The 25363-nt window shown below is 47.9% G+C and overlaps 1 protein-coding gene across 7 annotated transcripts in view; it reads right to left on the reverse strand.

The window, feature by feature from the left end:
- Positions 1-25363, reverse strand: part of ARHGAP22 (Rho GTPase activating protein 22) — a 270307-nt gene that overhangs the window by 57594 nt on the left and 187350 nt on the right. For 5 of the 7 annotated variants that reach the window (XM_065551600.1, XM_065551603.1, XM_065551605.1 and 2 more), the window contains one exon: positions 2244-2420. In XM_065551600.1, the coding sequence (XP_065407672.1) occupies positions 2244-2420 (177 nt within the window). The remainder of the gene's footprint in view (positions 1-2243; positions 2421-25363) is intronic. The other 2 variants (XM_065551601.1, XM_065551604.1) reach the window with 1 other exon arrangement.

The following is a 25363-nucleotide window of genomic DNA, read 5'->3' on the forward strand; positions in this document are numbered from 1 at the left end:
TACTAGGGAAAGGAAGAGAGACATAGATAAAACAGGCAGGCATGATAGCCAGAATGGGGTTAGGCATTATTTAAAATTAATACTGGTCAATGAGCTGACGTGAAATGACCAGAATTTCAAATTTTTTTTCAACTGCTTGGCAATTAAATTGTAATGGCTCTCTGACCTGGCGAATAGGACAGTGCAATGGGGCTCAAGAGTCCTGGGTTCTAGTCTTGGCTCTGCCATTGGCCTATTGGGTAACCTTGGGCAAGTCACTGCCCTGCTATGTGCCTCAGTTTCCTCATCTACACAATGGAGATAGTGATACTGACCTCCTTTGTAAAGTGCTTTGAGATCTACTGATGATGAGAACTAGATATTAATATTATTACAGGGCCTGATCCAGCTCTCATTAACATCCCTAGTAGCTGCCTTTCCTTCTTTATTATCCAGCTCCTAGTCTACAGCGTTGCCACTTCTCATGATTTATTCTCAGTCTGATGATAGTTGGTGTTTTTTTTAAAGCTCCAGTTCCTGGAGTCATGGGATTATGGGAGAACATCAGATTTCATTCTTTAAAACCCCCCACAAGTTTCTAGCCCTCATAGTTGCAGAGTATAGCTTGGAAGCTTGTGTGCACCTCAGAGGCTCAGAAACCAGAAGGCCAAGCAAAAAAACACCAAAATGTATTTAAAAAACCCTCTTGATTTTGAAATCAATCTTGAGCTTTTTGGGCCTAAATGCAGATCTTTGGATTCCTTAGGGTTGGTAATGCTGAGTCCAGAGCCAGTGGATTTACCCCTAACTGTAGATGTCAGCCTAGCATTATTTCATGAGACTGGTAAGTCCTTGGTCACTTTGACAATAAAAATACCCAAATACACGACAGCAGGAGCACTGATGCCATCTGCGCTAGAGGAGGTCCTGTCACAGAGACATCTCCTGCATTGAATTGCTGCTTGTCTCAGTTTTCCTTGCAGTGTTTGCTGTGTGACCCAGCTAAAGTAGTCTTTAACAGACCTACGCAGGTTCCACTAAAAGCACAATCTCTAGCTGTGGTTGCACCGGTGCATTCTGGGATTCCTGACACCCTTGGAGGAGGCGTCTTTGGGGTAAACTGAAAATGTGGGCATGGCACTGCGGGCTGGGCTTAGGAGGAGCAGCTGAATCAGTGCATCCTGCTGCTTGTGGGGACCCCGCAGCACATTAGATTACATCCAGCTGAACTGGGGCAGAGGCCTTGTCCTAGATGTTGCAATGGACACTTGTGCCCATGGTACAACAGCTGTTCCAGGGCACTGTACTGATACAGCAAGCATAGACCACAGTCAGATAGGCAGCAAGGCCTTTGGCCTAGCTTGTCAGAGGTATTTAGGTGCCTAAGTCCCATTGATGTTGATATAAATTAGGCATCTAAATACCCTTGAGGATCTGGATGCTTCTGCCTAGGGTAGGCAGGGCCTCAGAGGAAGGGAGACATTACCAGTGAGACAACCACTGGCTACCGACATTCCTCAATACAGCCGAACCTGGGCATTCCAAAACATGAGTCAGTCCCCGCCAAAAATCAGCAGATTGGCATAAAATCATGAGATTAAAAAAAAGTTGGGTTTTTTATTGGCCTTGTGATGGCTGAGCCTTCCGGATAGACAGGGGTCACATTCTCAAGCTTTTCCCCACAGCCAGGAGGGACAGAAACTTAATCTCAGCATTAAAAAGTCTTGTGTAATCACAGGGCTCCAGGAGCAGGGGATTTAGGTAAAACATCAAAATTGTGAGACTGGAGATAAAAAAAATCACACAAGTTGGCAACACTGATTACCCTCTCAAGGGGTGCCCTGGGTCTGACCCTGCAATCCTTACAGAGACAAAGACACCCACTAAAGTCAATGGGAGCTTCACTTGCACACAGGCTGCAGGATCGGGCCCTATCTTTGTCAAGTGGAAGGTGACTCTGCCTTTCAGATGTCCTGAGAGTATGGAAATGGGCATCTGGCCCAGTGGTGGAGAAAGGAGGTGACTGGACACCCTCCTTCTCAGCAAAAAAGGAAAGAGGAGGCGGAGTCAGGGACAAGGGAATAAAATAGCTGTAAACAATGAGAGTTAAAATAAAATAATAATAATACAATGTTATTTCTTTCACCAATCAGCTTCTTTGGTGGGGGCAGTTTTACATACTGCAGAGGAAGAGAAATATGGGTTCACCCCCGCCCCCAAATTGTGCTTTCCACGTATCCTAGTATCACAAGAATATGTTTTACCTTGAGGCAACAGTTTTAATTTATGTGCATGTGAGCTATGTGCAATACCTCCACCAAAGGGAGCCCATATGACCCGCCGGATGGCTTTCACCCAATCTTCCATCTCATTCTGGGAATTAGCCATGAGCAGGAAGGCTTCGTGATTGACAGGCATCTTTTCTCGGTCTCCCGCACCACCTGAAAAAACAAAACACACACCTTGGTTAGCAGCTAGCCCAGGAGTGAACCCTTGTCTCTAAGACCACGACTGGCCTCACCCAATCCAGCCTCGCTGGGTTTGCTTGATGCCCACTTTGCACTGATATACAGGATCATGTAGGGCGCAGGTCCGTGGCCTGGTGTGATGCCAGTGTCCCAGTGGGTGCTGCTGGCAGAACTTTCCGCTAGGCTCACCAACATGCCAGGGGATAGGTGTAAGCTGCATTATCCTAAGGACAGTGCAGCCCAGCCCTCCTGCCAGAGGTCAGCTATGCGTGTCTGTGCTGAGATATGGAGAGGGGGGGCCAGAGGGAAGACGGTGCTGGACAATCTAGTTGTAGGCTTCACATGCTGCAAGAGAGAGGAATCAAGGTGTGGGCATCTGGCTATGATTATCCCAGTGATAGATTTAACAATCAAGATCATCACGGGAGCAAATCAGAAAGCTAGACATGCTGCATGATGAGAGTACTGGCAGAATTCGAAACCTGCCATGTCCAGGAGGATCCAGATCAAATCTAGACTCCAGCTTTGAGCTGGACCAGATCTACAGCTCAGGCTTAGGCTGGATGGCCATTGGAACCTCTGGAGCTGTCATCAAGGAGCCTGGAGACTGAGAGATTATGAGATTTTAACAACTTGAGCAGCAGAAATCTCCCAAGACCAGCTGTTCTCATGAGATTTCCAACATCTGGAGCCACTTCTGAATCTGAAGCTGGAAGACTGCGCCCCCACATTCCAACCCCCTTTGATTTTGGATCCACCCCAGAACCAGCATTTTAGGGAGCTTAAGATTTGAACCTGACTTTCCTGTCTGAAATTCAGAGGATGGGGTCCAATTTGAAATTCAGATCCAGGCCTACCTCTACTTCATACATGATTGACGGGGAACACCCCAGAAAAGCTATTGCCCAGGACATCAAATACACACAGCCTGCCCTGTATGCCGCTCACCCAGGGATGCTCAGACTACCACCATCCATGTCCATTCTCCTATTCCAATTTTCCTCTCCGCTGCAGTACACATGGCCCAACGCAATGCCCACTGCAGTCAGTGGGAATCTTCCCCTCCCCCCCACCTTGTGCCCCAGACTTGGATACACTCCAGTGAGGGCCCATATGAGGACACACAATAGGTGTACTGGAGCAACTTCTACCTAGAGGCTGAAGAGACTAACCAACCCATCAGCTGTCACTAATGCCTTGGAGTTTCCCCCTTCCACAGAGACTGCCTTTGACTTTGTTCTGTGGACAGTGTCTCTTTATTGTTCCGTCACTGCCACCTCCGTACTCACTTGTCTCTGGAATATTAGGTCTATTGGAAAAGCAGGAACTGTCACCCTGAGCTGAGCTGCGGAGATTGCTTGTTCATGGAATTCAGAGATAAGAATAGGGACGATGGTATGCGCTGGTTTCTATGGAACTACCTTAATATAAACAGAATTTACACCTACTAAATCCTAGTTAATCTGGGGAAGGGAGTGTGTTGGAAGGGCCTCAAGCTGCCTGTAAGCCAAGGAAATGCTTGTTCTTGCTATTAATTGTTGCTTAGCTTAAACAAACTCACAGGCCGGGCACTGATTTGCAAAACGAAAGGGGCCGCATGAATCCAAACTCCTAGGGTTTTGTTGTTTTCTAAAACGGAATTAACTTGAACCAAGAAGCCAATGGAATCTTAGCGCATAGAATAAGGCAGCATGGCAGTGTAGATACTGCAGGTGAAATTAAAGCCTGGGTTCCCCTCCCCCATGCAGCCTAGTTCTGACTCTTCTCACACCAGCCTTTCAGCCAGCTTCACAGTGTGGATTTTCAGATGATTTATGTCCTATGCAGTCTATGAACTAGGATTCCTGTTAGAGGGGAGAATCAGGCACCAAGCCCAGATACAGCTCTGGTTTTTATGCCCCCTGCTTGTTGCCTTCTGATGGTCAGAACTGATCTATCTGACGCCACCTGCTTTGCTTCTTCCCAGCCCCCCACCTGTCCTCCCACTCTTTATAAAGTTCAGGTCAGCGATTCCCACTCTGTTCTCCTCTCAATCCCAACCCCCCACCTGGCCTGATATAGTCAGATGACCTCAACACTCACCCCCTCCACCTGGGGAGACAAGTTAACCATGGCAAAGGTGCAGCTGAGCCCCGACCCTCGTAAAAGGTCAGCTCGCCCTGCAACAAGCCACTTCTTATTTCCCTTCAGTCGCTTGCTTTCTGAATAACCCGCCCTGCCCGCTCCTGCTACGGATGACAGGCTAGACCAGGGATAGGCAACCAATGGCATGCATGCCAAAGGCGGCACGCGAGCTGATTTTCAGTGGCACTCACACTGCCCGGGTCCTGGCCACCGGTCCGGGGAGCTCTGCATTTTAATTTAATTTTAAATGAAGCTTCTTAAACTTTTTAGTACCTTATTTACTTTACATACAACAATAGTTTAATTATATATTATAGATTTATAGAAAGAGACCTTCTAAAAACGTTAAAATGTATTACTGGCACACGAAACCTTAAATTAGAGTGAATAAATGAAGACTCGGCACAACACTTCTGAAAGGTTGCCGACCCCTGGGCTAGACAACCTACCTGCCCTTTTCCTGCTGACCTTCGGGGAGCCCACGTCCCTACCTTAGTGTTCATGCCTGACTGTTACTCGAAGCACTGACCTCGTACCCATCACCATGGTAACTGGGAGTCTCGCAGGTTGCAAAGGGAGATGAGTTCAGGAACAGAAGCCAAAGCTGCTGCTGCCTGCAGCTTTGGCGGTTGGGCTAGAGAGCAGGAGGTAGGCATTAGCGCAGAGATGGGCAAACTACAGCCCGTGGGCCACATCTGGCCTGCGGGACTGTCCTGCCCGGCCCTTGAGCTCCCGGCCTCTCCCCTGCTGTCCCCTCTCCCCTGCAGCCATGCCACCACTTGGCAGTGCTCTGAGCGGCGAGGTTGTGTGCTCCTGCCAAGCAGCGTGGCAGAGTGTCTGGCTCTGGCTGGGTGGCGCGGCTGCTAGACATGCTGCTCTGAGTGGCATGGTAAGGGGACTGGGGGGTTAGATAAGGGGCGGGCGGTCACAGGGGGCAGTCAGGGGACAGGGAGCAGGGGCAGTTGGATGGGGCAGAGGTTCTGGGGGGCGGTCAGGGGACAGGGAATGTGGGGGGGGTTGGATAAGCGTGGGAGTCTCAGGGGGTGGGGGTGTGGATAGGGGTCGAGGCAGTCAGGGGACTGGGAGCAAGGGGTTGGATAGAGGGTGAGGTCCTGGGGGGTGGTTAGGGCGGGGGGTCCCAGGAGGGGGCAGTTAGGGGACAAGGAGCAGGGGGAGTTGTATGAGTCAGGGGTTCTGAGGGGGGCAGTCAGGGGTCGAATAGGGGACAGGCTGTTTGGGGAAGCACAGTCTTCCCTACCCGGCCCTCGATACAGTTTTGCAACCCCAATGTGGCCCTCAGGCCACAAAGTTTGCCCACCCCTGCATTAGTGGGAATTGGCTCTCAAAGAGGAGGCTCTACATCACCATGCTTGGATGCAGGGGTGCCTCAAGGATACTCTCTCCCTCATACACACACCCGCCAGAGCAGAAAAACGAAGGATGAGGAGGTCCTCATGTAGCCCGACTCCTCCATTAGCACCAGGGCTACAGCAGAGTCCACAGGCCTCACTCTCAGACCACACCTGACAACGACCTTAGAGAATGTCTCTCCCAGCCCAATTTCCAGGCCCTCTGCTGGAGGATTAACAGGTTACCTTGGCCAGTTTCCCTGCTGGAGTGCAGATCACTAGTAGGTGGCCTCTCACAGTGCACATAAAAGCGGAGGTTCAGGGCTGGGCTTCTCACCCCAGCCATCAGAAAGGAGGCGGCTTTTAAATGGCCTGGTCTCCCAGCAGGGGCTATTTGCTGGCAGTCTAACCCAGCTTCCCCCAACAGAGTAGACATTTTTAGAAAGTGAGCTTCATTTTCAAGGGTCTTGGCTTGTTTGGGCAACTGTCATGGACCCTGTCCTTGGATTCAGGAGGATCAGGCTACAATCTCCTGTTATGATAACTAGGCCTACATATTTACTCTAATTGGGAACTCAATTGTGAAAAGTGAGTGAAAGTTCCTAGGGGTACTCTAAATAGGAGCACGGTTGTGAACCTACAGCTGTTTGCGGGAAAACCCATCATCACTAGTCACATGGGGATGGGCAGAGTAATTATAGCTGCACACAGGGCAGAAAAATAGACCGTGCTTCAGAAACGGTTGTTAGAAGAGGACATGTTAGTTTAAGGCTCAAGCACGGCAGTGGAGTGCCTGCTGCCCTATCTACAGGGGATTTTTCTGTCATGACATTTTGGACATGTTCCTTTTCTTCCCACTCACTCCTGGCTCTTCTCACTGCAGCCTAGAGGCAGCAAGCAGGACAGGTTAGAGGGTTCCCCAGAGTCTCTGACAATTATACCTCACTACTTGTCCAGCAAAGGGCAGGAGTCAGACATGTGTCTTTATTGGGTTGTAATATGCATCAGCTTTTGGGAGGCTTGGGATTCACAGGAACTAGAGATGGTAGCGAGATTCAAACCGACAGAGCTAGAACCCCAGAAACCTTTGGAGTCTAGATCCTAGCTGGAAATTCACAGCTGCTCCTTTTCCTGGCCCCGAGCCAAAAATGGATCTGGTTCTGGGGTTTCAGATTAAAGTTTGTAGCTCCAAGCTATCTTTATAATGGTACAAATCCAAACACCCCGGGGTCTTTGTGAAAACTCCGATTAGGATCTGGCATTCAAACTTCTTTGTCTGGCGATGTTCGGAGCTGGCTGTTTCAGTTCTGCTCATTATAGCTATATGAAGTTTGGATACAGATATTGAGTTCAAGCCTCATCTCTCTCTGTAACAGGCTGAACTGAAAACGCTTATAAAAAAGTCCTCATTCAGCTCTAGACTGGAATCTGCACTTTGTGGAAAGGGTCCATTGCTAATATAAACTAATGTTCAGTTGCAATGCTCAGGGCACAAATTCAAGCCCATAGTAGTTAGAATAGTCTAGCCCTGAGCTGTCCACTCCCCTCAGTGGAGACTTTAAGGCAGTGGTTCTCAAATTTTTGTACTGGTGACCCCTTTCACATAGCAAGCTTCTGAGTGCGACCCCCCCTTATAAATTAAAAACACTTTATATATTTAACACCATTATAAATGCTGGAGGCAAAGTGGGGTTTGGAGTGGAGGCTGACAGCTTGCGACCCCCCCATGTAATAACCTCTTGACCCCCTAACGGGTCCCGACCCTCAGTTTGAGAACCCCTGCTTTAAGGTGACTGTGTACAGTCATTACTTCTTACTGTGCGGAATGAACAGGGTGCTGATTGCCTCATGTAGGGGGAAGACACAGGTAGACACAGGTAAACACAGACAACAACTCCCATCCCCACCTGAACAAAACTTCTCATAACATCCTTAATCAATCTCCTGTCCAAATATGACCAGCCCTTGTGCACACTCAGCCATCTCTCCTTAGTTGGCCGGGGTTCACCACAGCAGGCATTCCCGGCGCTTTGGCTAAGAGTCATTTTCACTGTTAGATTTATAAAGAATCCTGTTACAAACACAGTCTGGGAGTGTGGGCAGCTCAATGGGGATGGGTGACGGGGCGGTCTTGCCTGCACTTACAGAGGGGAAGGAAAGGAAGCACTGTCCAGTGGTTAGGGCACTAGCCTAGGATTTGGAAGACCTGGGTTCAATTTCCTGTGTGACCTTGGACACCATCCTTGGTCGCTCTGTGCCTACAATGGGGATGATAGCCCTACCTTATCTCCCCAGGGGTTTTGTGAAGATAAATCCATTATCAAGCGTGAGGTGCTCTAGGTACTGCACTAATGAGGGGCCACAGATGTACCTTAGATAGAAGCTTTCCACTAGCATGCTTGAGTCCACAACAGGATACATTGGCTTGATCTGCAGATGTCACCAGACATGAACGCTTTCCCAGCCCTGCCTGGGGAGTCTATAGATTCATTGCTTCTGTGTACCCTGGTAAATGTCAGCAGTCACTGTGTAAATAGCCATAAATGCACCATTCATGCACAACACCCACTCTCTCGGTTAGATCCACATTACCTTAAGGGACTGGATGCCCCAGGAGCACTGGTAATGGGATATGGAGCCTTTCATCTCTAGGTAACCGAGTGATCCTAGCTAGCAGTGTTCTCAGCTGCTGGCTGGTGACCTCAAAGCTTTTGTCAGCAAGTGGATATCCACAACACATCACAAAGCCATGCCGGCAACTGCGGTGAACTGGCGCCCTTATTGCCATTTCAATACAGAAGCCCTTGACAGAACAGCAAGGAGAATAGACTCCTAGAGATGGTCCCTTCATGGCCTGCATGGAGGGGAAGCTTTCTCTAAAATTGCTAGTGCTGCACTGTTCACTAGATCTATCTATGGTATATATACAGCCCTCATCACCACAGTAGCTGGGCATCTCAGTCTTTACTGTATCTATCATCACATTCCCCTGTGTGGCAGGGCAGGGCTATCACCCCATTATACAGATGGGAACCGAGGCACAGACAGACAAAGTGAATTACCCAAGGTCACACAGAGGGTAAGTGGCAGAACCAGGGACGTGAACCCTGAGTCACAGGCCAGCAAGCTAACCACTGGACCATCCTTCTTTCTTCTCACTAGACCATTGTTCCTCTTTATATCTCCAGAGCTGTGAAACCATCAGTAAATTCACTAGGAACTACAGAACAAAGCACAAGTCTGCCATCACCCCCTATCAGAACTGCCCTGCTCTGTGCTCCTGTTCCAAGCTAGCTACAGCAGGAGCTCCACTGGGTGTCTCTCTTCACAGAGCTATTTCCCACAAGGGATAATCACAAGAATAGATTCGCACACCTGGAGTCATTCCTCATCCACTTTCCAACCACCGCAGCATGACTTCACCTGCCATGCACCCATGACGAGCTTGGCTTTTCCAAGAAGTTCTCTTGTGAGCCAGCACTAGAAAGGTGGAGTACGCCCATTTGTGTGAAGGTACACAGCCCAACCCTGCCGCCACTGAAATCAACAGCAAGAACTGCAGTGGGAACAGGATCGGGCCCATTGTACGTGGAAATGGAAAATAAAGGGGTAGTTAGTAGAACATTTCTGCTGCTCAGTACAGCTTTGGGGTCAGGTAGAGTTCAAGGTTGGGATGAAGAGGCAGCTACATTCCTTTTATATCCACTAAGCTGTGCTTGTCCCAACCTAGAATGTGTCTGTGTGTATTTGCACACCCATGTGTGTGTGTGCACATCTAGGTCTGCATGTGTGTGCATGCCTGGAACTGCATGCACCTTAATGCCTATGTTTGAGCAAACAGACTGAGTAATATTTGAATGTATTTAAAGGGTTCCACTATATTTTCAGAATAATTTTTCCAACTGATTTTGCCACTCCCCCATTACTCACAAAGCTCTGCTGTGTTTACGTGTATGTTTGTGTATCAGAGGTTTTGAGCATTTGTATATGCATGTATATGTGTGCGTGTGTGTGTGTATTTCTGCATTACACATGGGCGCGTGTGCACACACGTACTGTTGTAACCTGGTAGGAAGTGAATGGAAGCCACAGGCTGCATATCAAAGTGTTGGCTGGAGGGGGGGGGGGGGGGGGAGGAAAATGGTCACATCTTGATGACTTGTGGGGAAGCTGCGACAGACAGCCTTTGATTGCAGGCAAGCAGCAGTGATGATCTTGACAAATGGGCAAAACTCGTATCCACAGCTAGAAAGATGGGCTGCACTGATTCCTCGTCCCGGGCCTGCTCTTTGTGCCAGCAAGGCGACTAACACATTCAGGGCTTGAAGATCGCATTGCTAAGAAGAGAAGGTGAACAATGAGGTGAACGAATTCTTCCAAGGTTAGCTGATTAGATTGGGGGATCTGTTTCTGCAAAGTGGCACAAAACCAGCCTTGATCTTGGATTTCAGAAAAGGACAGATGAACTATCAGGTGTCTCCAGTGCGAGCAGGAGACTGCTATGGAGCAGGTCAGTCACAGTGTTTGGGACGGTCACATGAGCAACTATTTCAATGCTGCCACTCACTGCCTTTGATTATGGCTGGCATTGATCCCCCACCAAACACCATTATGGCTAGAGATGGACTCAGGCTGCAATACCCAGATCCAGATAACCCACAGCTAGAGGAGTGGGGATGTGGGATTTTGGCCCATCTCTAACCATAATGGGATGATCGTGGAGTGGGTGATTTTCCTCTCCACTGCTGTTTATTCTGCATGTTCTTCCCTTTGACAGAAGGGAAGGATTGCTGGGAACAGAAGCATCCGTGGGGTGAGAGGTCAATAGGAAGCTGATCTTGGAAAGTTCCATTAGGACAGGCTGAAATCATCTGAAAAAAGTACGAGGAGCAGGAAGGCCCTGAGGGAGCGGCAGGGATAGGGGAACAAGCAGCGGGCATGTGGATTGGAAGAGCTCTGTGAAGAGCTAAGGCTATGTCTACAATACAGAGCACGTCGCCATAGGTATGGCCGCACCGCCCCCTACTGTCGATGCTGTCTGTTCTGACAGAAGCAGCTTGTCTGCAGACACAGTAACACCATCTCCCCAGGTGACTCTAGCTAACCTGACAGAAGCACGTTTCTGTCAGCAGAGCCATGTCTATCCCGGGTTCTGCTGGCAGAACTATGTCGCTGAGGAGTGAGAATTTCACACACCTCCGGCTGATAGCTATGCTGGCAGAACTCTGCAGTGGAGACCCGACCAGAGAATGGACAGTAGGAGGTGACATGCTGTTGCAGTAAATGTCCCATCCTACGCTTGTTTTGACTCAATCCGTTTGCGGCAGAGCTGATCCAGGAGCTGCTAGAGTGGGTTTCTGGAAGTTGGTTGGGTTGCTGCTTTGCTCTCGATCACACTTTGCAAAACTTATGAAACCAAGATACAAGTTAAGCATTTTGTTAAAGTGCTTTGGGATTCTTCAAATACACCGAAAGAGTCGAGTGAAACAGATGAGCTACAGGAACCTAACGGTATTATCTGTCGCAGTTCTGGTGGGTAACATAGCAGCAGCCTTTTCTAAAGAAATACGCAAGTTATTTATATAGCCACCTAGGGGGATTTGCTGAAAAGCTACCGCAGGACATGTCACAGAATCAGGGACTCTCTATGCCTGGGGCTTGGGATGGGTTTGATGGGTTTCTCCATGAGACCTTTTCTGTTGTGTGTCAAAACTGGGGGAAAATATGTTGCAAAATCAAACACCCGTTGTTGTGTGGGAGCGTTCACTACTCCAGCTGAGAGTCTGCCTGGTCACAAACTGACATGGTTCACATTTACATCCGCTGGGGTCTTCAAAAAAAGCCTGGATACTCAACTCCCACAGACTTTCCATGGAATTTGGGCCCTAACTCTCATGGGCTCTTTTGGCAACTGCAGCCTTAATGTTGATCTCCACAAATGGGTAATGGCCAGGTTACCACTGGAAGCCCTTTGGGTGGCATTTCCAAAAACACCTAAGTGATTTAGGAGCACAAGTCCCAGACCCAAGTCCCAGAGGACAGAGTGCAAAACACACACACTCCGTAGTGCTCTCTCCATAAACTCACCAGTATGCAGGAGCTAACTTTTCTGTCTGGTGCTTTCAGAGCAATATTTCTGGGAATTTCAAATTTCCTAGAACTGCTTTAGAAAAGCATCAACAACATGCTTAGGCCACAGAACTGTGGTTTGATTGACAAAGAGTTGGACAAAACCTAACACGAACAGAAACCCAGCCGCATCAGAATTGCACTAGTACATAAGATACAGGAAGTGATTACAAGTGGAACATGAAACCAGTGTGGTTTCTCCCTGAGCTCAGGGCTAATTCTATGATCAGGAATAGCATATGTAAGTTACACATAACAAAATAAGAAGAAATCATGTCTTAGGCCTTGACTTACCATGAAAGTTGTACCAGTTAAATTTAAATCCGTTTTTAAACTGTTAACCTGGTGCAAATCCCTGTTTAGACACTCTTTATTTGAGTGTAAGAATGGCTAATATTGCTTTAGCTTAAACTTTTTTTTTTTTTTTTTTTTTAACCGAATTAAGATAAATTGATATATCCAGTTAACCAAATGCAATCAGGGTCTGAATGAGCTCTCCCCTGACATCTAGTGATGCACTGAGGGAAAAGACTTCAGGAGCAGACTATATTTGCATATAGAAACTTATACTGCCTACGTGCTCAGAAGATGGAGCTGCTTTGCCAAAGTAATCTATTTTGGCTGTTTTGGGGTTACAGTTCACTTTAGGCAGGGGTAATGAAATATTGTTACCCTTACCATACAAGTAAAGGGAAGCAAAACTGTGCTTAGCCTGTCCTGATCACCGTAAACTGAATCTCACTTGCTAAACAGGGAGTAGAGATGCCAAATTCCCCTGAAGATGAAAGGAGGGGGGGAATAGGTGTTTCTAAAGAGTCCTAGATGTCACTTGTAGATGCCACTTGGCCCTCTCCAGTATATAAAGACAGTGGTGATGGGACTCAATGGAGATCCTTGTTTCTGTTCAGTGGCTACTAGAGCTGAATTCGCTGATGAGCAGGACTAGGGGCTCAGCCCCACTGTGCTGCCAGCTGGACTTTTAATGGCCCAGTGACCATGTGTTCCGCTCAAAAAACGGACACCTGGCAACTCTACTTAAAGGGCATTGCCCTTTCACCAGCATCAGCACAGACCCAGCTGGCCCCTTCCCCAGAGACGTTTCAGGAACTAGGGTGCCCAGGGCAGGAAAATATCAACTGTCGGTGCTGTCAGTAGTTCCCAGTTAAACAAAGACCTTCATTTGTACTGCTCTGGGCTTTGTCCGTATCAAGTACGGTTGACTAGCTGCAAGAGATGAAAGCCCCACAAACACAGTGATCGCTAACTCAGGAAGCCAGGCAGCACCTCCTCCAAATATAAACTAAACAATGCTAATTAGCACTAGGAGCAAGTGCTAAACTGATTAATGCAGCATTTACTGGTAACTGCATGACACCATTCTGTCTCTGCCTTGACTTTAGTGCTTCATCCTGAGCATGAACACTCTAGCGCTTATATTCCAATTATCTCCAATGAGGATGCTTCAGGGTTTGGATCGTCAAATAAGTGATGGCTCACTCAAGTCAATTAAACTCTTGTGGCTGAAAACCGGAATAATAGGTTTCCTGATAGGGAACTGCTAACACAATGCAAATGTGTTTACTTAGAAACCCAGTTCATTAATGGAATTGGCAACATGATGTGCTAGCCTCTTAGCTACAGATTTCACTATAAACTGGGCACTGTGGCAACCTCTTAAAGAGACATCTGCATAAGGAATAGACTAGAAGATATTGTTGCCCCTCTTCCAGCATTAGTAGGTCACTGTTAACACCAATGTTGTCTCCCTGCTGAACACCAACACATATCCAGAGCCTTCCAAGTTGGCTTCCCATTGGAGGAGAGATCAATGACATTGAATCTTGGTATGGTCTTAATGCAGTGGTTCCTAAACTGGGGTTCGTGAACACCTGGGGGTTCGCGAAATGTTACAGGGGGTTCTCCGGAAAAAAATCCCTAATGGCGGACAGAGCTGTCCCTAGGGACCTCGGACAGCAGGGGGCCAGCAGCCTGGAGCCCCTGGACTTCCAAGAGCTAAGCAGATCAAAGCAACCATATCTATCACACTGAGGAGATTTAAACGTCAGGACTCCTTATAAGAAATGGAAATGGAGCTGTTTTTTGGAGATATTTCATGGAGATATTTTTTGCTGTTTTTAAAATGAAATAGGCAGCTAGTATTGTTTTTAAAATTATTATAAAGAACAAGTTTAAGCTTTGTTGTAACGTGCGTTGTTTGTCTGGACTGCTCAAGACCTGAATGCTTCTATAGGAGGAATGATTTGCGCTGGCTTCTTAAATACCTTCCTGCTGTTTCACATCTGATGCTCCTTGATGAAACATAGGAGCCTTGTCTTATAACAGGCTTATTCAAAGTGATACAAAGTACAAAAGTGAAATTTTGGAAGAGTGTTGCTGTTTTCCTAATGTAATAAAAATACTGTAATGATAAATAATAATAATTAATAAATAGTGTGTAATAAGCATGTCATAAAAACACATTTTATATTTCCAAGATCACTGCTTTTATAATTTATACTCAGGTAAAGGAGAAAATCCCTGGAAACATTCATTTTTAGGAGGGAGTTCGCGAGACTTGACATTTCAGTGAAAGGGGTTCACAGGTTGTTAAAGTTTGGGAACCACTGTCTTAATGTAACTTGTTTTATTTAAACATACACCAGCCCTGGAACAGAGGCGGTCATAAACAACATGCAGGCAATCCTCTCTCTCAAGAATCTTCTCAGCCCAACACCTATGAACAGCTCCCAGGGAGCAACCAGTCTCAAGATTTACCTCTAGTTGGAGCAATAAAGGCAGAGAGAAAACTCTCCTGTCATCATGGCCGTATTGCTAAAAGCTGTGTAGCGTAGACAAAGCCTTAGACAGAAAATATCATATTGCCTCTATATAAATCCATGGTACGCTCACATTTTGAATACTGCGTGCAGATGTGGTTATCCCATCTCAAAAAATATATATTGGGATTAGAATAGGTTCAGGAAAGGGCAACAAAAATTATTAGGGGACAGAACGGCTTCTGTATCAGGAGAGATTAATAAAACTGGGACTTTTCAGCTTGGAAAAGACGGCTAAGGGTGGATATGATAGAGGTCTATAAAATCATGACTGGTGTGGAGAAAGTAAATCAGGAAGTGTTATTTACTCCTCATAACACAAAAACTAGGGGTCACCAAATGAAATTAATAGGCAGCAGGTTTAATACAAACAAAAGGAAGTATTTTTTTACCCAACACACAGTCAGTCTGTGGAACTCTTTGCCAAAGGATGTTGTGAAGGCCAAGACTATAGCCACGATGGGCAGGGATGGTGTCCCTAGCCCAGAGGTGGGCAAACATTTTGGCCCGAGGGACACATCTGGGTATGGAAATTATATGGTGGGCCATGAATGCTCATAAAATTGGGGGTTGGGGTGCAGTAGGGGGTGAGGGCTCTGGGGTGGGGCCAGAAATGAGGAGTTCAGGGTGTGGGAAGGGGCTCCAGGTTGGGGCAGGCAGTGGGGCGGGGTGAGGGCTCCGCGGGGGTGGGTGGGGTGTGCAGGCTCTGGAGTGGGGTTGGGGATGAGGGGTTGGAGGTGCAGGAGGGTACTCTGGGCTGGGACCAAGGGGTTCGGAGGGCAGGAGGGGAATCAGGGCTGGGGAAGGGGGTTGGGGCTCGGGAGGGGATCAGGGGTGCAGGCTCCGGGAAGTGTTTATCTCAGGCAGCTCCCGGAAGCAGCAGCATGTCCCCCCTCCGGCTCCTACGGGGAGGGATGGTCAGGCGGCTCTGCGTGCTGCCCTATCCGCAGGCGCCGCCCCCGCAGCTCCCATTGGCTGTGGTTCCTAGCTACTGGAAGCTGCGGAGCTGGCACTTGGGGCAGAGGCAGCAGGCGGAGCCCCCTGGCTGCCCCTAAACCTAGGAGCCAGAGCGGAGACATGCCCCTGTTTCTGTGAGCCGCGTGGAACCACAGCAGACAGGGAGCCTGCCTTAGCCCCGCGGCGTCTCTGACCAGACTTTTCACAGCCCGGTCAGCGGTGCTGACCGGAGCTGCCAGGGTCCCTTTTTGACCAGGCGTTTCGGTCAAAAACTGGACACCTGGCAACCCTACTTGTGCCAATATAAATCAGGAATAACTCCACTGAGGTCACTAATGTTAAAGCCATTGCAAGGGAGAGGAGAACCAGGCCACAGAGACCAGACCAAACTGTGTTATGACACAATCTATTGTGTTTTAATATGATGCCCCAATACAGTAACAATTGTAGGCTGGGCCCATAACACCCTGATGTGCTGTGCACAAAATTCCCATTGCTAAGCATTCAAATATCATGAGTCAGCCCTCTGCCTCTCTGCAATCATGAGAACAACTTAAAAATCATGAGCTTTTTAATGACAAAAAAGAAGGCAAATTAAAAAACTCAGAGGTTTAGGGATTTTTTTGACCTTTAGAGATTATTACATTTTCCAGATTTTCTCAGCAATCATGAGGAACAGAAACTCTCAGTTTTAATTCTTTTAAAAAAGGGAGTCTCTTATGGACTCCAGGAACTGGCACTTTAAGACGGCTATCAGATCTCATACGACTCGCAAATAAACAAATAAACAAATAAAAAATCATGAGTGTTGGTGACATTGTGAAGTTCTTATAGAGTCAGAGCGTTTAAGGCCAGAAGCGGCCACCAGTTCATCTGTAAATCAGAGGCCACCAACAGCACACAGCACCCGCATACTAAACCCAACAACCAAAGTGAGACTGAAGTATTACAGCCCAGAGTGGTGGCTCTCAGCCAACAGTCCGGGACCCCCGGTGGGCCACAAGTAGGTTTCAGGGGGGCCGCCAAGCATGGCCAGCGTTAGACCTGCTGGGGTCCAGAGCAGAAAACCGAAGCCCCCCAACCCCTGGGGATGCAGCCGAACCCTGAGCAATGTAGCTTTGTGCCTCCGCCCCCAGCGTGGGGCCCCAGGCAATTTCCCTGATTGCTACCCCCTAACACTGACCCCGGCTTTTATATGAAGAAAACCAGTTCTTGTGGCACAGGTGGGGAGGGCTCAGAAAGAAAAAGGTTGAGAATCCCTGCACTATCATGTGTCACAGGCAGAGAATAGGAGGGACCAAGGTGCACCAATGCCCGAGGCCCCCAGAATGGCAGGGAAATGATTAAGTGAGATATATGCAGATAATCCTGGCAAATGACCCACACCCACATACTGCAGAGAAAGGGGAACCCCCCCCAAGCTCGCTGCCAATCTGACCTGGGGGGGAATTCCTTCCCAACCCCACATATGGTGATCAGTTAGACTCTGAGCACGTGACCAAGAACCAGCCAGCCACACACTTGAGAGAGACAAGGCATAACAAAGGAATATGCATATACCTCTCAAAACAGAAGTTACAGCGCCCCCAGAGCAAAATATTTAAAGAAGACTAATGCATTCCTGGATAGAAATCCAAAACCAGCAGAATCAATTAAAGCATCACTCACTATATTATCCAGGCATCACAGAGGAAGCAAAGTGCCCCTTGAGACTTAATCTTAAATTAAGCAGGGCTGGACCTAGTCAGTCCTTGGGTAGAGAGATGGGCAGGGTGCAGTAGTTGGAAGTCAATTCTAAATCAGTGCTACCCCATAGTGCTGGGGTTTCCTGAGGTTCCTCCTGACTGTTTATGATCATTACAGACCTTATGGCACTCTTTGCAAGAGTGAGAGAGAAAACATATTTAACAGTCCAGAGGTCAACTAGGGATCATGGTAGATAACCAGCTGAACATGAGCTCCCAGTGTGCTGCTGTAGCTTAGAGGGCAAATGGGATCCTTGGACATATAAGGAGGGGAGTATCATGTAGGTGGAGGCAAGTGGTGTTTAAGGTGACCAGATCTCCCAATTTTATAAGGACAGTCCCAATTTTGGGGTCTTTTTCTTATATAGGCTCCTATTACTCCCCACCCCCTGTCCCGATTTTTCACATTTGCTGTCTGGTCACCCTACTGGTGTTACCTCTATATATGGGATTAGGGAGACTACCACTGGATACTTTGTCCAGTTCTGGTGTCTGCATTTCAAAAAGGATGTTGAAAAGTTGGAAAGAGTTCAGAAACTAGCTACAAGAATGATTCGAGGTCTGGAAAAATATGTCTTATAATGAGGTACCAAAGAAGCTCAAGCCACTTAGTTTACCAACGGGAAGGTTAAGCGGTGACTCGTTCATGATCTACAAGGGGAAGACTTTTGACAGCAGACAACTCTTTAATCTTTCAGAAAATGGCATAACAAGATCAAGTGGCTGGAAGCTGAAGCTAGACAATTCAGACTAGAAATAAGGCACAGATTTTTAACAGTGAGCATAGTTCACCACAAGAACAACTTACAAAGTGTGACAGACCCAGACCAGTGGGGTACAGGAGTCTGGTAGAGGGCAAATATACTGGTCACTGGATGAGTAGTTTTCTGTTCCCTGAGTGACCAGAGAAGGGGCTGCACTAGAGTAATCAGGAACCTGCTAGAACCAGTTCAGGCAGGCAGGCTAATTAGGACACCTGGAGCCAATTAAGAAGAAGCTGCTAGAATCAATTAAGGCAGGCTAATCAAGGCACCTAGGTTTTAAAAGGAGCTCACTTCAGTTTGTGGTGTGAGTGTGAGGAGCTGGGAGCAAGAGGCGCAAGGAGCTGAGAGGGTGTGCTGCTGGAGGACTGAGGAGCCCAAGCGTTATCAGACACCAGGAGGAAGATCCTGTGGTGAGAATAAGGAAGGTGTTGGGAGGAGGCCATGGGGAAGTAGCCCAGGGAGTTGTAGCTGTCACACAGCTGTTACAGGAGGCACTATAGACAGCTGCAGTCCACAGGGCCCTGGGCTGGAACCTGGAGTAGAGGGCGGGCCCGGGTTCCCCCCAAACCTCCCAATTGACCTGGACTGTGGGTTCTTCCAGAGGGGAAGGTCTCTGTGCTGTTCCCCAACCCACATGGTGAATCTCTGAGGCAAGAAAATCCGCCAATAAGCGCAGGACACACCAAGATAGAGGAGGAACTTTGTCACAAAAGGGATACGATGAACTCTCTATCACGTGAAGTCTTTAAATCAAGACTGGATGTCTTTCTCTAGTTCAAACAGAAGTTATGCGCTTGATGCAGAAGTTATTGAGTGAGATCTGCTGGCCTGTGATATACAGGAGGTCAGACGTAATGATCATAATGGTCCCTTCTGGCCTTAAACTCTATGAAACTATGAACTAAAAAAACAACAACTGGGTTTATTAAGAGAGACTAACTTCTATTAAATATAAGTTACACAACATGCACCCAATATGGAGTCTCCTCCCGGATTCATGAAAGCCACCCCTCCCCAAGAAAGGAATGAGTGACATTAACTATCATATCCATCAATGATACAGCACCACAGCACATAAGTAAACATTATATCAGAACATTGTCTCTCATTGGCGAATCCTGAACTGAGACCACTGCTGGCTAGCAACTACTGAGAGATGATTAACCCTTTTATGGCTGACATACACACCACAGATAAAAAGTATTAGCTTTGTTACCTTGGCCAAATTCCAAACACGGGTAATTCCCCTCGCAATTCTATGCAGAAAAGGCCTTCCGACAAACTGTGCAGAAAGAGACAATGCTACAGAAGACCACTGCTCTCCATCACAGAAGGGACTGCATATCAAAGATGGGCCTACACCAAAGCCGCAGACTTGATGACGATGTCTTGATAATGAAGTAAGCACAGCTTTGAATTCCTTTTTCTGCACTGAGATTATTCCTGCCCTGATCCTGCACACTTCTGGGCTTCCTCATTATGGCCAGAAGAGGAACCAGAGGGGTCTAAATAAGAAAGGCTCTTCCTGCAGAATTTTGGTTTCCAGCATGACCAGAAACAGAGTGTGCCTAGAATTTTTAGTGAGGACTTACCGGTACTCCAAATCTAATAAGCAAGTCTGCTAAATATTGCCAATTCAGAGGTTTGGGCGGTTTAGACTGTTGAATTAATATTGGCATAGCTCTATTGGAGTCTATGGCACTACACCACTTAAAATAGCTGAGAATTTGGCCTGTTAGTTGTGCATTTTATCCCCTATAAGCAGAAAGCAACCATATACTTGCAGTATAAAATAAAGCCATCAGAAAATTGACAAAAAGATTTGTTGGAAAAATCTGATTTATCAAAAGCCAGAATTATTTGCAGGAAAGGGTCTGTTTTGATTAATTTTCCATTCTGAAAATATTTGGGGGAAAAAAAGTTTCAAAATATAATGGCCTGTGCTATGCAGGAGGTCAGTCTGGATGATCTAATGTTCCCTTCTGGCTTTACCATGGAACTATGAAACCTACACTCGTCCATACACAGAGACCCGTCCACATGTGCACATATCAGCACTCACCCAAAGTTGAGGAACTTCACACACTCCCAGGGCTGCTCCATCCCCAATCTGCATGACCAAAATCCTGCAGTCCCCATGTAGAAAAATATTCTCCTATGCCCACCCTGGAACAGATGGGAGCCCACAGGGTGTGAGGAGTCCAGACTGGATGAGGGGAGGGTGCCAGCTCTGTTGCATGCTTCCCGCTCCCTCATGCCACCCACCCAAAGACATGTCAATATAGCCTCAAACACATCAGCCCCCTCTCTAGCCACTCCTGAGCTCATCACTAGAAGGATTCAGTCCTGTCTGGTGGCATAGGCCAGAAAAGCCTGAAGGACTGGTGTACTTAACATGTCAAGGTGTGTCCTGGGAAGCCTTTCCATTCCCACGAGTAGGTTGCATCACACTCATCTCCTCCATAGTCCTCTGTTCTCTCTGATACTGATACTACCTTTCCTAAACATAACAATGCCTGCCGGTAATACCCTTATATCTCTGCTAGCCATTGGGAGTCTCATGCTGCCAAATGTAAAGCCCATTCAAACTGTGGGTTTATATTTAGCTGAGCTCTCCAAACTACTGAGATTTGGGTTCTGGTTGTCTCTGCTGCAGTATTTTCTGGGTTGCTCCAGGCCTTTGCTGGGCCATGTTCTATATGTTTTCTGTCCCAAAAAGACTTGTATACTCAAAACTCCCAGCTGAGCCAGTGGGAATTCTGTGTGGTCAAGGCATCCATGATCAGGGGACTTGACACAAGAATCTGTTTTTTACATTAAACTTCCCATGAAAATCCACAGGGTAGAATAAAAGGAAAAATGGCTCATTAAACTCAAGAGAATTTTTGCAAACCGCCCCCTCCCCCCCCCCGAGCAAAGTAAGACATCCAAGTGGTTTGAGGAACTTCACACACTCCCAGGGCTGCCCCATCCCCAATCTGCATGACCAAAATCCTGCAGTCCCCATGTAGAAAAATATTCTCCTATGCCCACCCTGGAACAGATGGGAGCCCACAGGGTGTGAGGCGTCCAGACTGGATGAGGGGAGGGTGCCAGCTCTGTTGCATGCTCCCCGCTTCCTCATGCCCTACAACAGCTCTTCAGTTGGATTCCCCCTGTGGCCTGAATCCCACAGAAATTCAGGAAGAGCTAGAGCTGTAGAGTACCTTTTCTCCACAGCATGTTCCCCTTGCACCTCAGATTTCCCACTGGAAGTCACATTGGGATTTAATGCTGCCGTAAGCAGCCCAGCTTCCCTAGAGAGACAGCCGCAGCATTTTACCACCACCATCGGGTTGGACACCAGCAATGCACCCTGCTAGTGCACCCCAGATTGATGTTCATGAACCTCCCTCTATGGCCAACCTCTAAGGCCTGCATGATGATCCTTTCTGGTTGACATGTTCACATGCACCTTGGGTGGAGCTAGGGGGCAGACAATGGCCCCACATGTGTCATCAATGGCCCCAGCACAATTTGGGAACCCCATTCGTTCAAAGCCCACTATTATTTCAGGGACATTAGCAATCTTCATTGCCTGTGGGTGGCCCAAACCTCCATCACCACAGCACTGGCAAGTTACTCGCCAACACCAAGCTGATTAGCCACAGACCCCCAGCAGTCTGGAATAACCAGCTTCCAGTGGGTATAGCGACCTGTTTCTGGACTGGTGCAGCCACCCTCATCTGCATGTCCTGGCACTCCAAGGCTAGGGCAAGCTCCTTATACAGCTCCAGGAAAGTGGCCTTCCTTATACAGACATTCTGGAGCCACTGCTGGTCAAGGCTGTGCAACACTGTGATACCCCCGCTCTGTGCTTGCTGCTCTGCTCCAGAACCTCCAGTCAGCTATTAAAACCTGCATCAGCTGTCTCCAGTGCATGCAGCCCATGTGATCTCCCCAGCAGGGCATGCAGCCACCTTCTTATGGTGACAAGTTGCTGCTGAAGTGACCTCCACAGCGTCTTGCACCCAGTATCGGCCTCCTGTTGCCAAAATGAGAGTTGCATTAAGGCCAACAACTGGAACAGGTCATTATCGTCAGCTGGATAGAGTCTTGGCACCGGATGGAACACAGACTGTAGACGGAAGTCTAAAGCATGCCAAGCTGGAAGTGGTTTACTTTACTTAGTTGGCAGCTAAGAGCACTTCTGCATTGTCAGTCCCGGGCACCACACATTTCTCCCACAATACACTGGAAATGAATTCATAAAGCAGCACAGAACTGAGAACCAACCATGGCCCCCAGAAGTCCCAGCACCTCACATGGGTGAGTACAACACCAGGGTGGATGCAGTATCTTGGCTCTGGCTTGAGTGTGGATTTGCAGTGTGGACACACACACAGGCTAGCGCAGGTGTCTAGACCCGGATATATTCTGCTGTGAAGACACACCCTAATTGTCCTTCTTGATGGAAGCCTTAGCAGAAAGGCTGGAGCCTGAATGGGGTGTGTAGGCTGAACTCCCTTCAGCGTGGGGTTAAAGCACATTTGCGAGGTGATTGGGAAAAAGCTTTATTCATATTATGCAGACTGCGGGAATGCCCATGAAGTGCTGCCCAAACACACCAAGAGAAACAGTTCCCGTCTCTAACAGGTCTTAGTCTTCCGCTTTGCAGCCTGTGCTGCACTAGTTCTACAGAAGAAAACTCCACGGCTGACAATCGGGCACCTTCCATCCGCATGACATAATGTATAAAAGATTAGCTACACCGATTAGATCAGACAGATCCAACACTCGGGAGAGAAATGGGGAAAGCATCCTCCAGATTGCCAACGGTGAAAGCCACTGTACATATGAGAGACTCATGTCTTTCTATACATATCTGAACAATCAGCCTATGGTGTAAACCCACCGGAGTTGCACCAGAGAGGAATCTGGCCTAGTTGGTGCACTGAATATATTGTGAGCAAGAAACAAAGAAAATCTTTGGAGAGGGCTTCTCTGTTCTATAGTCTTGAAAAGGCTCAGGCTGAGCAGAGAGAATTTAATAGTCTTTTGCCCAAGGGATGGCGCTTTTTATAGGATTTGTGACTCCACATTTAAAGGCAGGATGACAACAGGGAGACCAGATCTGCACAGCCAGTGACGTGGTATATCCAAAAGCCTTCCGGGTTCTGTTTTGAAACAAAGAGCTCTTGATCAGCCTTAAGAGGCAGCCTCTGCCTTCCGTGCGCTGCCTTCTCTACCTCGAGGACACCTGCTGGGCCACTGCCTCTTTAATAATACATTAAAAAAGTGGCTTTCCGGAGAATGAATTATGCATCTGCAGTGCAAGCACTGGGACGCAGGGAGCAAGAAGATGCAATAACTGCTGGTGCTGCTGGTGAGAGAATCACTGCCAGCTGTGTGATCTGTCTGACCCCCAACGGTGAGGGGGCATGAGATGGCTTTTAATTGTGTCCTCCCAGTCTTGCATCCATAGATGGAAATCAGGCTGGTGTGTGAGTTGCTAAGGAAGTATGTGACTTTAAAATAAAATTGACAGGGCCACAAGCAGTCACTTGCATTGCTTGTGGCCACAGCCAGCTGCGTTGGGCTCTCGTTAAAGAAACCGAGAGCTTCTATTTAACAAGTATTTTTATTTAAAGATTCACAGCAGTGAGAGCAGGCTGTTAGCTGCAGCCAGCCACAATCTGTTCTTCCCTGCAAATCCCCGGCCCAGCTGCCCAAAGTGAAGAATGGCCTTCAGCCCCAGACTGAAGCCACACCCCACGTTGTTACACAGCAGGGCCCCCGACTCCACACTCCAGCCAGGCTCAGTGGATTTCACAGTCATCCTGCCTTTGTTTCTTATACCCAGAGGGTTTTGGCTTTGGATAGCTATGCATTAAAACAGTAGTCACCACTAATGATTATTATTTAAGAATAAATATTCATAATACATTGTCAGCAGGCTTTGTGTACAGATCGTTCCTTTCAATAGCTCCCCAGATGCTGAAAAATCCGAGTTAAAGCTTGGGACTGAATAAAACCCTACTTTCAGAAGCAGGCAGCTCTTCACACCAGCTCGATTCTAAGGGCTGGTCTACATTAGAGCCCTGCACGGGACTATTTTTTAAATCCCGCTCCCATCCCACCCCACCCCACCCCACAATACCCACTCCCACCCGTCCTGTATTGTTTCTTGCATTTTTATCCCACTCCCACCTGCAAAAACCTTAGATCCCTCAAGAAGAGATTCCCTCATGATACTAAAAAAAAAAGAAGTCGATTATATATAAATATGAGGTGCACCTAGGAGTCCATCTGCCTCCTTAGGCACCTATACATCTTTAAAAATCTGGCCTTAAGTGACTTGCCCAAGGTCACCTAGCAATCGGTGGCAGGACCAGGAATGGAACCCAGCTCTGCTGAGTCCTACTGCCTTGCTTTAACCAAATGCCACTTCCTGGCAGGATAGGAATAATGCTGCGGGAGCTTTGATCTTGCCCTGGGCTGTGCCCAGTGACACATGCTGTAAATGCATCATGCCAGTGCGGGAGGGCATGAAATGGGGCAGAGCAACAGGCAAGACAAGTAAGGCCTGGGGACATCAGGGAAGCACTTACAGCATGGGATGGGAAGCAGGCAATTTGCTAACCAAAGGAGTGCTCTGGACAGTGGGGAGTTCCTTTAAAAAAAAATAATCAAGGGAGCCCATCACTTTCTTACTGGCTGGCTCCTCCCCTGCTTGGAGAGCTTTAACTCATGAGCCAGAGTCACTGTTGTCTCAGCAGCACATGCACGGTTCACTGAGTGGCATAGGAGTGTGTTGGCCAACACCGCTTCCCCAGTGCTGTGCTTCTTGGCAGTGCTGGGCTCGCTAGCAGCCGAGTCGCAGAGCCCTGCTGAGAGAGTGGCCTGAATCCCACATGGTCGTCTGCTCACTGCTGCCTGGAGAAAGAAACCGCTAACATTTTAACAGCCCTCGCGGTGAGGACTCATGCTGTAGCCACCCGACTGCCTGAGCTGCTCAGAGGCGCCCCGCCA

This window comes from Chrysemys picta, chromosome 7, assembly GCF_011386835.1.
Source record: "Chrysemys picta bellii isolate R12L10 chromosome 7, ASM1138683v2, whole genome shotgun sequence".
Classification (NCBI taxonomy): Eukaryota; Metazoa; Chordata; order Testudines; family Emydidae; genus Chrysemys; species Chrysemys picta.